The 15160-nt window shown below is 39.1% G+C and overlaps 1 protein-coding gene and 1 long non-coding RNA gene across 3 annotated transcripts in view; one reads left to right on the forward strand and one right to left on the reverse strand.

The window, feature by feature from the left end:
• grin2b (glutamate receptor, ionotropic, N-methyl D-aspartate 2B) overlaps positions 1-15160 on the reverse strand; it is a 273173-nt gene that overhangs the window by 54673 nt on the left and 203340 nt on the right. The window contains exon 5 of the mRNA XM_018093211.2: positions 617-731. Within this exon, the coding sequence (XP_017948700.2) occupies positions 617-731 (115 nt within the window). The remainder of the gene's footprint in view (positions 1-616; positions 732-15160) is intronic.
• LOC116410445 lies at positions 461-10126 on the forward strand. Of its 2 annotated transcripts, XR_004222415.1 has the most exons (4): positions 461-546; positions 647-727; positions 1313-1439; positions 9907-10126. It is a non-coding gene; the product is annotated as an uncharacterized LOC116410445 (long non-coding RNA). The 2 variants fall into 2 exon arrangements; XR_004222414.1 differs by having other exon boundaries at positions 461-727.

Raw genomic sequence — 15160 nt, forward strand, 5'->3', positions numbered from 1 at the left:
CAGCTGAAACATATTGGAGCACCCTCTGCCTTTTTAGTTTGTAGGGGGCTGTGGGCTAAAGAGCCTTTTTCCTTGCAAACATGCCAGAGTCTCTTTCCATCATTACAGACTGATTAGAGGCTATAATAAACCTTCCCTACAGTAACTGCGCAGTAACTGAAGGGGGTAGCTGAGGTGACTGTAATACAGGAAGCAAACCTAGGCTGCAGATACATGGAAGACCTGCCTAGAGCTCAAGGAGATACAGTGGCAACTTCAGGGCTCAGAACCCAACAGTATGTACTAAGATACTATATTGAGAGGAAATTCATCTATTGCATATTCCTTTGCATCTTGTAGTGTGACGTAATCAACTTAAATTTGATTTAATACTTTATTCTGAGACTAGATTTTGCATTGTTTAATTAAGTTCCTATTCACTTGTTCAGCTATTCATCTTCTATTCTGTCATTCCAGGCCTAACTTCAGAATGAAAATAAAAAAAAGACCAATTGTGAAGCATCTTAAATTACCACTGTCTACATCGCACTAAAAGTTACGTTTAAGGTGACATTGGCTTTAAGCTAAGAAAATAACAGCAATGTGTACAAGCTCTGCACACTAAATTTGTCCTTACCCGTTCCCATTTCCTCTGTTGGTTGAGCAGAATGATGACCAGCTTGGGATGCATCTGGTAGCCATCTTCGCTGAATGAGAGGTTCCGACCTTCAAACGTCACATTGATCAAGTACCTATTTAGAACATTAAATAAAACAGTGTAAATAAAGAGGAAAAGCTCAGTTCTGCATGTAGAGTACTATGAGACAGAGCAAAGTATTTTTGGTAGATTCTCTTAACTACACACTAATGTATGTGGGAAGAAATATTTTGTACAGGCAATTTTTTAAGGTGCGTCTGTATATGTTCATTTTGCGGGTGCTGCCATGTTGTTTTCATTAGCATAAGTATTCTCTATAATATATAGTGTCTATATAGTTCTGTATACAAACACTGCTCAGCTGATGTTTAGGATGAATGGCAGCATATCATATACATACATACAATAGGCAGAGAAGAACTGTGCATACACGCAACTAGCCAATCACTAGAACTTTTTCCATTTACCAGAGTATACACTATCTGCGCAATGGCTTTATCTTGTCAGCACATACTGTAGTAATAGTAAGGCCCCCCCCTTCTCTCTGATGCACTATAACATTTTTCCTTAGACAAAGCAGTTCTTGCTTCATTTCTGATATATATAATATGACATCCATTCTGAGACCAGCTCTGAGCTTTCCACCCTAATACTTTATTTTTATGTGTTTTACAGCAGTTCCAGAGATAAGTGCTGAGCAATGCAACACAGATAAAGAGCATACGTACAGTGACAAATTTAACAAAGAAACGTGGCTTTAAATCCTTCTGGTGTTTCATCTGGAGTCAACACACACTTCCAGGTACATTCCTAATGTCTTTTTGTTCTGCGTATTCACTGTATTATTTACATAGTGCCACAATTGTACACTACAATCTCATCCTTAACACTGAGCCCAACTCTGCAGAATTTTATAGTGTATATATGTAGCAAAGAATGCAGCCAAAGGTTCCGTAAACCACCAATAACAAGGTGCATTTGTTATTATTTTATTGCTTATCCAGCCTGTCATAGAAACCACTGAAATATTTCAAAATCATCAAAGAATGGTCTATAAAGACCAACTGCAAATTGTCCACTGACTGCAGAATGCAAAGGGTGAATATATGGCAATGGCCCACAGAGCAATTCTGGACATTTTGTTTCCTGGGCAATTAATAGCTCTGCCTGTAGGTGACACATCCATAGGATTGCTCTCTATGGCAGTTGTGTGTCAATCCAATGCCACTTGGAATATGGCCGTCAGCAACAAACACAGGAAATAAGTTACACTGCATGAGAGAGGGGCAGCAGTTGCAGGCAATCTTTTCGGGCTACTAAGAGTTACAAGAGAACATCAATGTGCCAATGTTGGGGCCAGGTTTTTAGTATTGTGGCAGCTACAAACGAAATGTGTAAAGCAGAGAAGTGCCAGATATTGGGTAAGCAGAGAAGTACGAGTGTTATTCTGGGTCCAGTTGTAGAAACTAAAGGAAGAGAAGAGATATACAGAGAGAGGATGCAGGGCATCACTCAGACTCTTATACATGCTTATAGCAGCTACACACGAGTCTGAAATTATAAACATCCCACGTTCCCCAGGAACCGTTTGAAGTTTGTGTGCGAATGAAGGCAGGGTGATTTGCATTATTACATATTTAATGAATGAGCCCATTTTCCTTTCTGCGCTGAAGGGCCCAAAATCCATAAGCCTCTGCTCATCTTGGAAGAGGTTAACAATTTAACAGTATAATTTCAGAAGCATAAAGGATAGTGTTACCATGGAAACATCTTCCCACGGATGGCGAGATGCTGAATGTAGGAAGGAGAGAGGAGTGAAGATGCAGGAATGTTGCCCGTGGATGTCATGGTCCAGTGATCAAAGAGAGAAAGGATCCACACAATTTAAAACCCAATGAAGAACATGGTATTTCTTGGTGGAATAATTGTATTTTTAACTATAAAAACTAAACCCAAGTTTAGAAAAGTGCAGAAATTGGGACTGGATGAGCAGCCAGTAAAGTCATTTACATTAGTGATAACAGCGAACAGGTTTGTTAGTGTAGGTAAGTCATGTGACTTCTTACTCCACCTACTCACTATCGACCAGCGGTGAATGTGCACACTGGCACGCCTGGGAAATTAAATATTATAAATTCAAATCAAAGCATAAACTACACTGCTGATATATTGATTACTTACATTTTTAGTCAAAACAATTGTATCGTGTTTAGTCAGGCATTCTCAACAATGTCAAGCAATACTGACATGATATTCCAAATATTACAGCCATTTATTGGGAATAAGGTTGATGCTTATATAGTTCCCCCAGGTCAGAGTAATCTGTGCAGTTAATCCAGCCTTCCATGTCTATGTCAATAGGAAAACTTACTGCTCTAGGACAAAACAATGAAATAAAGCTGCCAATAACTTTACTTCACCAGTGGTTCCCTATGGAGGCCCATGGGGGACTTGAAGGCTAGTTAGTGGGAGAACTGCTATTTGCTCTCTTGATACGCCTGAAAACCTGGCTTTAGGGTGAGAATTGGAGTGACTATATATTTGCTGGCCTAGATCTTGAAACTTTGAATGACTGCCATTTTCTTATATCCTACCATTTCATGAGCCAAGGAGCTTTGTTAGTATATTCAGGAACACTACATTATGTTTGAAAGATTAGAATATATATTTTAAGGACATATTTAGAGATATATTAACCACTTTACTGAACAGACACCTAAAATAAATGTAGGTTCATACAGTTTCTTACTCTGAGTAAAGCAAAGGTTAATTTGGTAATGTTGGGAAAGTATGACAATCTGGCCACTGTTAGAGCTGGTATATTAAAGTAGCAGAAGTAAATGACATTTAATTTTACCTCTCTGCCATGTGTGCTGCAGAGACAACATGAGGAGGAGGGCGCAGGGGGTTGTTTCTATTCAGTGCCTACACACAGGAGGTGCATGGGTTGATTTACAAACCTAGTTGCTAAACTGAACAATTGCAGTTGCCAATAGCAACCAACTAGCGATTAGTTGTGCACAGTCTACTAAAAGTTAAGCAATGAAAGCAAATTCTGATTGGTTACTGATAGCTACTGCACTTGTGCAAGTAAACACCAATTTTGTAAATAAGCCCTAAAGAGTGCATGTGTGTGATGGAAGTGTAGGGAGAAAAGCTGCCAGCTCAGGCACAACAGACATAACCTATTGGCTATAATACTAATGCTACATGCAGCTGCTTATACTAGAGTTTCTGGCCAAACAGCAGCTGGTAAGTGCCATTGCACTGTGACAAGGGGAGTGCGCTGTTTAAAGTGGGTTATACAAATAAGTAAATGGAAATAGGCAGAATAATATTTCACAGTGATAGGTGAATTATAGCAATGAAAACCTTATAAATAGTGATGCATGTATCTGTCTGGGGCTGTCAGACATCCTTTTACAAATATGTGCTGAATTTATAAGACACTTGCCCTTTGTGACTGGAAAGGTTTTCTCCTGCACTGGTAAGTGCGCCGTGACTTGTATTCACTAGTCCTGCTTATGACTGACCCTGTAATGTAACCAGGCTCACTAAAAATATCCCCTGCCTATTTCAGAGAGACGCAGCCTGCTGGTGAGTGTGCTCCATCTCAATGACGGGAGGGAGGAGGGAGAGTTACGTCAGGAACCCATTTCATTTAGCTGCTGCAGGGAAACATGACATTATTTCATAAATCTATACTGAATAAGGTGAGACGGAGCATTTGTCACAGCGCTGCACAGAAAGAGGCCGTGTCACTCACACAGTGTTATTCTGGTGGCAGCTTTCATATGAAATACAATGCACAACTAAAATGGGGGGGGGGGTGGTATTTAACACAGAGGGCTCGGTATAGCACTATTAGGCCTATTGCACTGCGCACACACAGACATGCAACAGAGCTGTGCCACCTGCTAGACATATACATTTATCAATGGGGCTCATTGATCAATACTGGGCCCTCGGGCCACAACCCATAGCAACCATTCAGTGACTGCCTTTTTTCAGCCATCTGCAGATAGAATAATGAATGCAACAATTTGATTGGTTGCCATAGGTTGCTGCCCTTGGCAAGTTTGCCCAGTGTTGAAAAATGACCCCTAATGTGTTGGTGGTTAAAGACAGAGCATTGCCCTAGCCTTAGATCAGGTGCCTTGCCCACAAAATAGACATGGCTAATTACATATGGTTATCATTTTGCATAATGTATGTTACATATTTAAGTATTTACTCCATGTCACCAACTTATGTCCCTCAAGCTGTGGTTGAACCACACTTCTCAGCATTCAGCACACGGGGGGGGGGCACCATTCCCTCATTGCCCTAGGCTACTCATAAGCAAATGCTGCCCATGCTTGATAAAAAAAGAGAAATGAGTAATACAGCAAGGTCTAATCATGCCTAAGCCCCCTTCATAAGTAGATTTTGGCAATGTGCTTTATTCAGATGCCAGCAGAAAGATTGTTTTGAGGCCAGGAGTGGGATCCCAAGAACCAAATCTGAGGTACACTGGCTGGTGAGGGTCTTGAATAGGAGCGGTTTTACAGAACGTGGAACATGAATTACATTGGAAAGGGTCCCTGTGTGCTCGTGTGCATGCATTTTATCTGGTGAGGAGCCAGGGTTTTCCATTCCGCCCCCTATAACATTTGTAGCCAGAAAGATGTAATGTATGAAAATCAAGGCAGCTATGTCCAGATGTATTGGCACCTATCACTGCCTAACATTTGTCCTAAACAGAACTGTGCCATGTCAATGCATGAACAACCACGCAGTAGCCTTTCTCTGGGTCACCAATAATTGTATTGAGCTAAATGATCTTTTTCCAGGAATGGATCAATATTAGAAGAAAGTGAAGTGCTTATGTTAGCAACAGACCTAATCATTTCATTTCTCCCTGACACAATTCATTTAAAAGTTCAGTGTAGTGTTTCCCTGTTTGCTCCTGCATAGAACTGGCCAACTAATGTAACTAGAGTAACAGCTTCTATTGGTCCGGGGCTGCTGCAGTACCAGCGCTCAATTTAACCCATTTTTCCTGCAAACTGTAGCACTGGAAAGTCACCAGTTAAAGAACATTTAACACGAGAGGCTAATGCCTGAGGTTGAGATGTACCATGGGCTAAGAGGAGCCAAACAATTCTATGCACCATAAAAATATATAGAATTTTTCTATGTAGAAGCATGGCAGTTCCCTTACATACTTAGCAATAAAATCAATGTAATGTGCATAGAATAAGCATTAAACACAGATAAGCATGGCTTTCTCTCATTTCCCTCTTCTGCAGGCAAGAGTTGCCTAAAACAAATTAACATTTTACATGGATAACTGTACATTTGGCCTGACAGTTATGCCATGAACAAGCTCAATATATGTACATGTATTTAACTTTCCGACTTCAAAGAAACTTTATGTACGGACAAGGAATATTTTCTTATTACTGTCTGATGGAAACTGCAATCCCATTTCCCGTGACTGTTCCCCTTTATCTGGTGTTCCACAGGGATTAGCAGAGAGCAGAGAGCAAACTCCATCTACTTTATTTCCTTTTTTTCTGATAATGATCAGTTAATGGATTTAGAAAAGGCCAACAAAAATGGGTTTGATCCGGAACTGTCTACAAGAAATATGTTCCTGGGACCATGCAAAAGTTTTGGTATAAAGACGTGTTTCATGTAAATCTATACCAGCAGATTCCCTCCTTTGCTCAGCTAAAGCCCCCATCTAACTGCAAAGAATAAAAGGAGTATTCTCCTTTCAATTAAAGCAATTGTATTCTGCTATTTTGTGTATACTGCTGAAACTGCAAATAAGGACATGCTGTTACCCCATATATAAACATATACAGATCATTTTGGATATAAAGATGCTGTTACCCTCCAATAGCCCCATGGGCTGTGAGAATTGGACTGGGCTTGCGGGACACTGGGGAACCCCCTCCCCCCCCACACACACACAGGACCAGGCCTGCACCCCTGCCTGTGCTGCCCCATCAAAGATTTGGATTAAAGAGGCAGAAGTTACGCAATTCATCATACGCACAATAGTTTGTGAGTAAGACGTATGTCCGGAGGGAACCCTGGAGATAGTAAGGGGCCCCTTAAGTCACAAATTTTTCCTTTTCTCTGCAATAATAAAACAGTATCTTGTACTTGATTCCAGCTGAGATATAATGAAATCTGACTTGAGGAAAAACAATTATATTGGGTTTATTTAATGTTTTCAAATTTTTAGCAAACTTAAGGTATGGTGATCCAAATAATGGAAAGACCACTTATCCGGAAAACTCCAGGTCCTGAGGATTCAGCATAATAGGTCCCAAACCTGTAATAAAGCCTGGAACAAAGATAAATTGGGAGGTGGCATTATGAAGATCCAGTTGTCTAAATCACTAGCCTTGAGTCACAGTCAGGCAGCCACAAAGGACTAGGTCCAGTGGAGGACATTACTACTCTGGAACTAGCAACTAGCACACAAACTGCAGCCTGGATATAGTCCTGTTGTCACTATTACATCTTCCATGATTTCTCCAGTCATTCGATGAAAACATTTGTGAACCAGGAAGGAAAGCCCTAAAACTCCAGAACAGATAAATGAATAGAAGTCAATCCTCTTTCACAAATAGAATGCTGCATAGGGAATACTCTACAGTCTGAAGTATCCCAGTTTCAGATAATAACTCTACAGTATATACTGCACGTATTTACTTCTATTATTTTGTCTGTCCATTGTACTCTTTCTATAATTCAAATATTAATTGAATATTTTCCCTGTAAATATATGAAACACAATGAAAAACCTTATGCAAATGATATTAAAAAAAAAAGGGGCTGGAGAAATAATATTTTGTGCTGTGAGGAGACAAATTACCATTACCAATTAGATAATAGAAACATAAGGTGGCTTCTGAATGGTCCCAAAAAGATCCTTTCTGATTTTAACTACAGATGGTTAAGTCCTTGCTTTCCCTTTGGTACTTAAACATTTTATATATTCAGGGTGACATCCAATGACCTCAAGCAATTTTGAATGCTGCACATAATATTAACTATAAGATGTCAATGCTTGGGGGCATTTGATTTGCACGGGACGCCTGTCTTTTCCCTGTGCTGCCAGTCTACTCTAGTGCCTGTTTTAGCTCAGTTAAAATTAAAGAAAAAAAACAGGTTCCGAAAATAAACGAAGAGGATAAGCATCCAGCAATAATCCCATTCGGACATCGCCAGTGACATTGTAATCTTCTGATCTTTCATTCCAGAGCCAAATAGGTTACAGAGCTCCAGTTAAAATAGCTTTTTATCTCTAATGCATTTAACCAAAGTCATAAAAAAATTGACAGCAAAGAGGAATTCTTATTCAAAGAAACTCTTAACCCAAAGCAAAAGGAATATATAAACCCAAATTCTGGTTCTCAGACAAATAGATTAGGCATGTTGCTTGTTAGTTAGAAAATAGCTCATGTTTCCATTTCCCCTAAGGAACTCTGCATGAAGGGAATAGATATAATGAGAATGCATTTAATGAAACCAGTCTGTTGGAATTTCAAAGACTGCTTTAAAATGCCACATAAAACACGAGCCTCATTCGAAAAACCTCTCTCTTACTTTGAACCGGTGGCCGTACACTGAATCTGCAGATGAGAAGCAGCGTTTTACAAACTGATTCTCTTCAATTGATTATATTTTATAAAAGACACAATCCATTTTATGATGATTTTTAAAAGGCTGTAGAAGGAGCTGACATCTCAGGTGGCATTTACAGCACAAGGTGTTGTTTCAGAGCAAAGTGCCAGATGATGGTATGACGATATGATGGCAGAGCACAGTATGGTTCAAAATCAAGGCTTAGCAAGGGAGACGATAGTGTGAAGGTAGAAAAAGGGAATGTGGGGAAGATTTATAACTTTATAACATTGCAGAGGTTCCAAAGAAAAAGAAGAGCTTAGCAGGTGATCATAATGGTCTGAATGGGTGGAAGAGCTGGCAGAGGCTAAGGCACAATGCTGTAGTCTAGAACTATCTGGAGATTTACAAGCCAGCAATTCCTGCCACATAAGTTATACCATACATGCATTTTCAGTGAGAATAACGGCCTAATGTGTAGCACTGTGCTGCAGTGGCAGCTTGTTACATCTATATTTGAGCAGAATACCAGTAATGTCCCTATACATCACTGCACTGAATCATATTCTCATATAATACAGTACAAAGAAAAATTTGTGTCTGCTCAGAAGAAACCCTTAAGGCAAAATTACTTTTCAGCAGTTTGACTGGGTTCATTTTTTATTTTGTAATCCGCAAAAACAGCCTCAGGATTCCTCATTGTGTGCAGGACCCCACAGGGCCCCAGTGGGACTATCATGCTCTTGCAATGTTCAGAGTCATATAAAGAAGTACAGTAGCCTCATGTGGTAAGGAAAAATGCTTTGTTGTTACTTAGAAATGGACAAGGCTCCTCCATTTGACAGTGATGTATCAAAAGAGAAACCTAACCACTTGTTTCCCTTGCTTACTTATGAACTTTGTATCCCTTAGGGGCTGTGGAAAGGTATTCATGCATTACAACCACAGTGGTATATATATATATATATATATATAGAATAGTAATGTCTACATCATATTAAAAGTTAATCAAAAGGTGAGCGCTACCTCTTTAAAGAATGCCCAGGTCTAGTTACCCATAGCAACCAAACAGATGTGTGTGTTATAAAAGGGCTGACCAGTAAATGCTACCTGCTGATTTAATACTATGGGTTACTAGACCAATAGCACATGTTGCACCTGTTACTGTATTACCTACTCTTTGTCACATTTAGGCAAATGTATACAGTGATTTAATCCCTGAAATGTGTCACAAAGACAGTATCAGTATCAGTATCAATATCCCATGGGCGGAATACAGTCCTGCTAGGAGTCTAGAGCTATTTTTATTGTCTAATGCCAGGCAATACATTTTAGAATGTGTTTTATTCTCCTTATTTAATACAGAACACAATAGTACAATGTACTTTGGTAATTCAGTTAGACTGACAGTAATCTTATATATGCAAGAACTCTAATTACTGAGAATCATATAAAGGAATGCATTCTACTGAGTATAAATTCATCATTAGGTTTCCCCCCTATGAGCTACACAACAAATATATAAACAAGATGCATTGATTCTCCCTTAAAAGCAGAATATGCTATCTTAACAAGCAAGGGTTTGTGTAATTCCACTCCTAAAAATGACAATTTTTCACAGGTTTTATATTTGCGCTTTTCAGGGCTGCAAGAAGAAAAGACCTGGCAGGTGATACTACGAAAACACAAATCCCATCAGCTGTAACAAGCAAAGGTTGGCATTTTAACACAATCACTTCCAAAGCAGAAACCTTCACTTATTCTGATCATCTCTGAGTCAAAGTACTTGTGTTTTAATTATGGAAAAATCTCCTTAATATAAAGTGTTTTTCACTGAATTGTATCTGGATTAAGAGTACTGAACAGAGCACACCACTGATGTGTAGCCTTTGTGTTGCAGTACATATAATGCACCTGTACCAAGGAATAGTTGGCAGATATTCCATGACATCGGCCTACATGTCTATTGTAGAATTCAGCTACATACCTCAGGACATGATAAGGCAAATATCTGAAAATGGCAGTAAGTCATACAAAAGTTGTATGGTGTAAGAGCTGCTCTAAAAGAGGATAAAACATGTAAAAAATTGCATGACAGTTTGGCATATTTTTATTGTATGACATTATAGATGAAAAAAGACTCTGTAAAAATGTTCACAGAAAAGTGAATAGTGTATAAGGCACAGCACAACTTGTGGGCCTTGACTTTTCTGAACTTCATGATTATGTTGCATTGGTAAGCAGCCCATGGTAACATAGTAACATAGTAAGTTAGGTTGAAAAAAGTCATACGTCCATCACGTTCATCCATAATGCCTATATATAACCTGCCTAACTTCTAGTTGATAGAGAGGAAGGCAAAACCCCATCTGAAACCTCTCTAATTTGCCGCAGAGGGGAACAAATTCCTTCCTGACTCCAAGATGGCAATCGGACCAGTCCCTGGATCAACTTGTACTAAGAGCTATCTCCCATACCCCTGTATTCCCTCACTTGTACTGAGAGCTATCTCCCATAATCCTGTATTCCCTCACTTGTACTAAGAGCTATCTCCCATAATCCTGTATTCCCTCACTTGCTAAAAAGCCATCCAACCCCTTCTTGAAGCTATCTAATGTATCAGGTGATTAACTTGCCTGGAAAATTTTACCTGAAATAATAAAAAACATCCCCAGAACCCCTTCTTTGTAAATCAAACCCACTCTGTAACCCCCCTACCCCTTTCACAATCACCATGTTTTGGCCTAGGCCCTTCAACTCTCTGAAGGAACTCTAGGGCCTGACATGCAAAAATGGTGAAAGCAATGACTGAAAATTGATTTACTGAAGTAAATTCTAATTAGCGTGACTCTAATCATAACCTGCAGAAGGATGCTGAGAGGGAGAAATAACTCACCTATAAAGGCTGCAGAGCCACATGCACTGCCCCCTCATAACACAATCATTCTTTTTAAATGTGAGAAGCCAGAAGCAAAAGAGGGAAATGAGGCTGCAAAAAGCCAAAATCACGGAAATCAATTTTCAGAGTGAGCAGTACTGCACAGGGAATGGCCGCTGGTAAAGCAAAGATTGTTTCAAGGGACAGCTGGGAAGAAAGTATCACACGGGCCAGGGGTGAAGCAAAAGAAATGTCCATCACAATGAATTCAGTGTTTGGTATCAGGGTTTCACTTTACTGTATGTAGTCGTATCGTGAATAATGTACCCCCTTTTGTAAAATATAAGGATATTACAGAGGCCATGGAACTCCAAGGTGACTTCTAATATCCTCATATTTTAAGAAAGGGGAGCATTGTTTATTATAATAAACACGTTTCAATGAGTCATGTAGGAAAAATTCCATCACTAAGCACCAATTATAACTGATGGTCAATAAACACTGTTTATAGTGATATCATTTACAGGATATTCATGGGTTTTCTTTAATATATACTATATATATATATATATATCACTTCTATTTACTGAACAGCAAATTGGCATTTTACACCAGGCAATAAACAGGAGCACCAGGAGCAATAAAATGTTACTCTGATAGCTGCAAACCTCTTTTGCATCATATAGATCTTTTAAATAAGCCAACATGACGTGCAGTTAGTTTCTTAATAAGTGAGTTCTATGACTTAAAAATCTTTTATTATCAACTGAGCTCAGCAGAGTGTTTGTTTAGAGGCTTGATCTTATTCATGACAAGCAGGAACTAAAATCAGACTTTTTACCCTAACGTGTAAAATAAGGAGGGGTGAATCTGACGGGCTTTTTATCTGCCTATAAAATGCTCATAAAATGATTTCTTGCCATTTTCCAATCCACAGTAAAGCTATATAGTTGTATACCATGTTAGCTACAGCCTTCAACATTCGGCTGTTTGGCTACAGTTGCACAACTACAAGCTCCAACTAGTTTGAACTAGTAAGGGGGTGTAAACAATACTGAATTACAAAGATTGCAACTAAATTAATGTCCAATTGTATCTTATAGGCATTCTGCAAAATTAAAATGGAGCCGGTTATGTGGTGCAAGAGTACATTAAATTCTATAAAGTGGCACTGGTTCTAAATAACCCCCCAGTAAAAAGCGACAGGGTTGGGGCGCCATTCTCAAAATGGACAAAACAGGTCAGGTGCAGATGGAAATACAGTAATAGATACAATAATAGAAGACAATATAGAAAATATCAATTTAATTGTGCAACTAGTAAACTGTCTCACACACTATTATCACTAGTGAGATTATACAGTATTATTGAAACAGCCCCTAGGTGGCATCCCACCCAATATAAAGCAGTTCTAGAGAGAAAGTACACTCATAAATGACAAAGGTATAAACCAATTGCTTATACTAAACAAATGTTAACAATAACATGTTAATGAATGTGCATAAAGCCCCCGTTATAATGTTCGCCAAACCAGTCACTGCCTTTGAATATATTTCATTATTCACATGACCTGGGCAAATACAGTAATATCCCAGCTATGGAGGTCCCGCCTCTCTTCTTCGAGTGAACAACTGTTTGACTTCACTGGACTTTCTGCTATAAACTCAGAAATTGTTCACTTTCATGGCTTTCTCAGCTTGATAAACAAGTCCAACTCGATTAAGGCAAAATCCTGTGAAATGTCAGAAAGTAAATTGAAACTGTTAAGCTGATTTTTTTCCACAGCTGGATAAATGGCCCTTTTAATCTGTAAAGGTATGTTTGCTTGTAGCTTGGCTGCGCCGTGTCAGAATAATGGAACCCAAGCTACTGCATGTGCAGTTATGTATTTGGAAAGCAAAGTGGCTAAGGACCAATTTATAAGCAATTTGTCTAAGCTAACAAGATAGGATGATTTAAAACACATGCATGATTTAAATCGCATGGTTGGAATGGACAATATTCGCTGCCTGTTTTACATTCCTGTATATATGTACAAGTGATATTCTCCAGGGACTCGGGCAAGCCTAGGACACTCTTCCCTTTGTTTTCCTGCCGATGTACATGTCACAAAGTTATGGACTTTAGTCTTTGGAGAGAAGATTGAGTACCCCCTGTTTCCAGACACACAGTCAATTTGTCAGAATCCACGGACACCTTTGCTGAGTCTTACTGGGATTCTGCTCTGCAGTGCAATACTTTGCTCATATTGATCCTGAGCATGCTGCACAAAGTGCTCTACTTCATTAGAACAAACATCAACTATGGAAAGGCATGCTAAGTGGCAGAAAGCAATGATTCCGCAGCGCATAAGTATGCCAATTTTGACAAGAGAATTTTTTGGAAAGTATTTGCCCATGAACTTTAAATGGGGCCTTCTGCCCCCTTTTACAATGCCGTATTCTAGCTGGCAGTAGGACAGTGGGGGAACTGGTGGGTACAACTGTCATGTGTTCTGCCAAATTATATAGAGGTTTTCTAGGGTGTTATCTGTCTATGGTGATCCCTCATGCATTATCTGCAAAGGTATGCTATCTTCTTTCTTCAATATATTGAGTGGTGGAAGAAGGAAATGGTAGCCTCCAGGGCAGATATTGCACAGGATATTCAACACAACTGACCACTCTGAAAAATTCTCCTACAAATCTTCAGCCTCAAGCCCTTTGAAGGCACCCCTCCAATTGTTTGGATAATAAACAAAGACGCAATGGGTTATTTAGTTTATTAATAAACGAACACTAAACAACACACCATGTCATCATTTTAAGTGTGATTTCACAGAATATTAGCAGATTCATATTCAGGGATAAAAGGGTTTCCAAATGGGAGTGAGCTCCAGGACATCTGCACCAGTGGTAACCCTGTCACTAAACATATACTTAAAGGGAAACAATCATCAAAATGTAATGTTTGTATCAGTGCCGAAAACAATATGCTTAGGTAATGCTTTATGCCTGTAAGGCAGCATGTGACCTCATACATGTTGAAAATCCATTCTGCATATTCTTTTAATTAAAAAAAATGTGCATATTTTTTCCCATTATAAAGCACTTACTGGAAAATGTTCACCAATGTCTCTCATTATAAACAAGGCACTTTGTGCAGAGCTCCTTATCTGCTTTAGAACATACAAACCCCTCTCTAAATTAGTAGTTTTATCAGCTACTCCTCTGCTTGTCCGAACCAGGAAGTGACAGGATGTGCTAAAGTGAAACATGTTACATTTTCTTTTTTTAGTGCCAGAAACAAAAAACATGGATACATCCTATTTAGAAAAATAAGCAAAACTCACATTTATTATTTACTGGGCTTGTGTAAAGAAGGAGTGTATGCTGTCCCTTAAACCTAGTTCTTACAGATAGTATTAGTCATGGGCCAATGCTGTCCCTCTATAAGAAGCTAAATCATAGAAAGCTTAAATACTACCTAGATTCTGAAACAAATACTATGAGCTATTAGAGCACTCTCCCTTTGAATAATTATGAGTGACAAGAAGAGGCTGAGGACCAGGGCAAACCCCCACTCTGGCATATTCAGCAACATACTGGACAGCAGATGTTCACTTATTAGCTGCCTAGGGACTGCACCACTGCATCTAATCAATAGGTTAAAGTGTGGGGGTACTTTTACCAATGGATAACACTTTGGATTTGAGGGATTAGCATAAAGACACTGTTTTGTTCTTCTGAGGCTGGAAAAGCGGTTTTGTAGCATTAATGTTACTCTATGGGGCACATTTACTAACCCACGAACGGGCCGAATGCGTCCAATTGCGTTTTTTTCGTAATGATCGGTAATTTTGCAATTTTTTCGTATTTTTTGCGATTTTTTCGGCGTCTTTACGATTTTTGTGTAAAAACGCAAGTTTTTCGTAGCCATTACGAAAGTTGCGCAAAGTCGCGATTTTTTCGTAGCGTTAACGCTACGCCGAAAAAATCGCAAAAAATACGAAAAAGTCGCAAAATGTTAGTTTCCAATCG

Source organism: Xenopus tropicalis, chromosome 4 (assembly GCF_000004195.4).
Source record: "Xenopus tropicalis strain Nigerian chromosome 4, UCB_Xtro_10.0, whole genome shotgun sequence".
Classification (NCBI taxonomy): Eukaryota; Metazoa; Chordata; class Amphibia; order Anura; family Pipidae; genus Xenopus; species Xenopus tropicalis.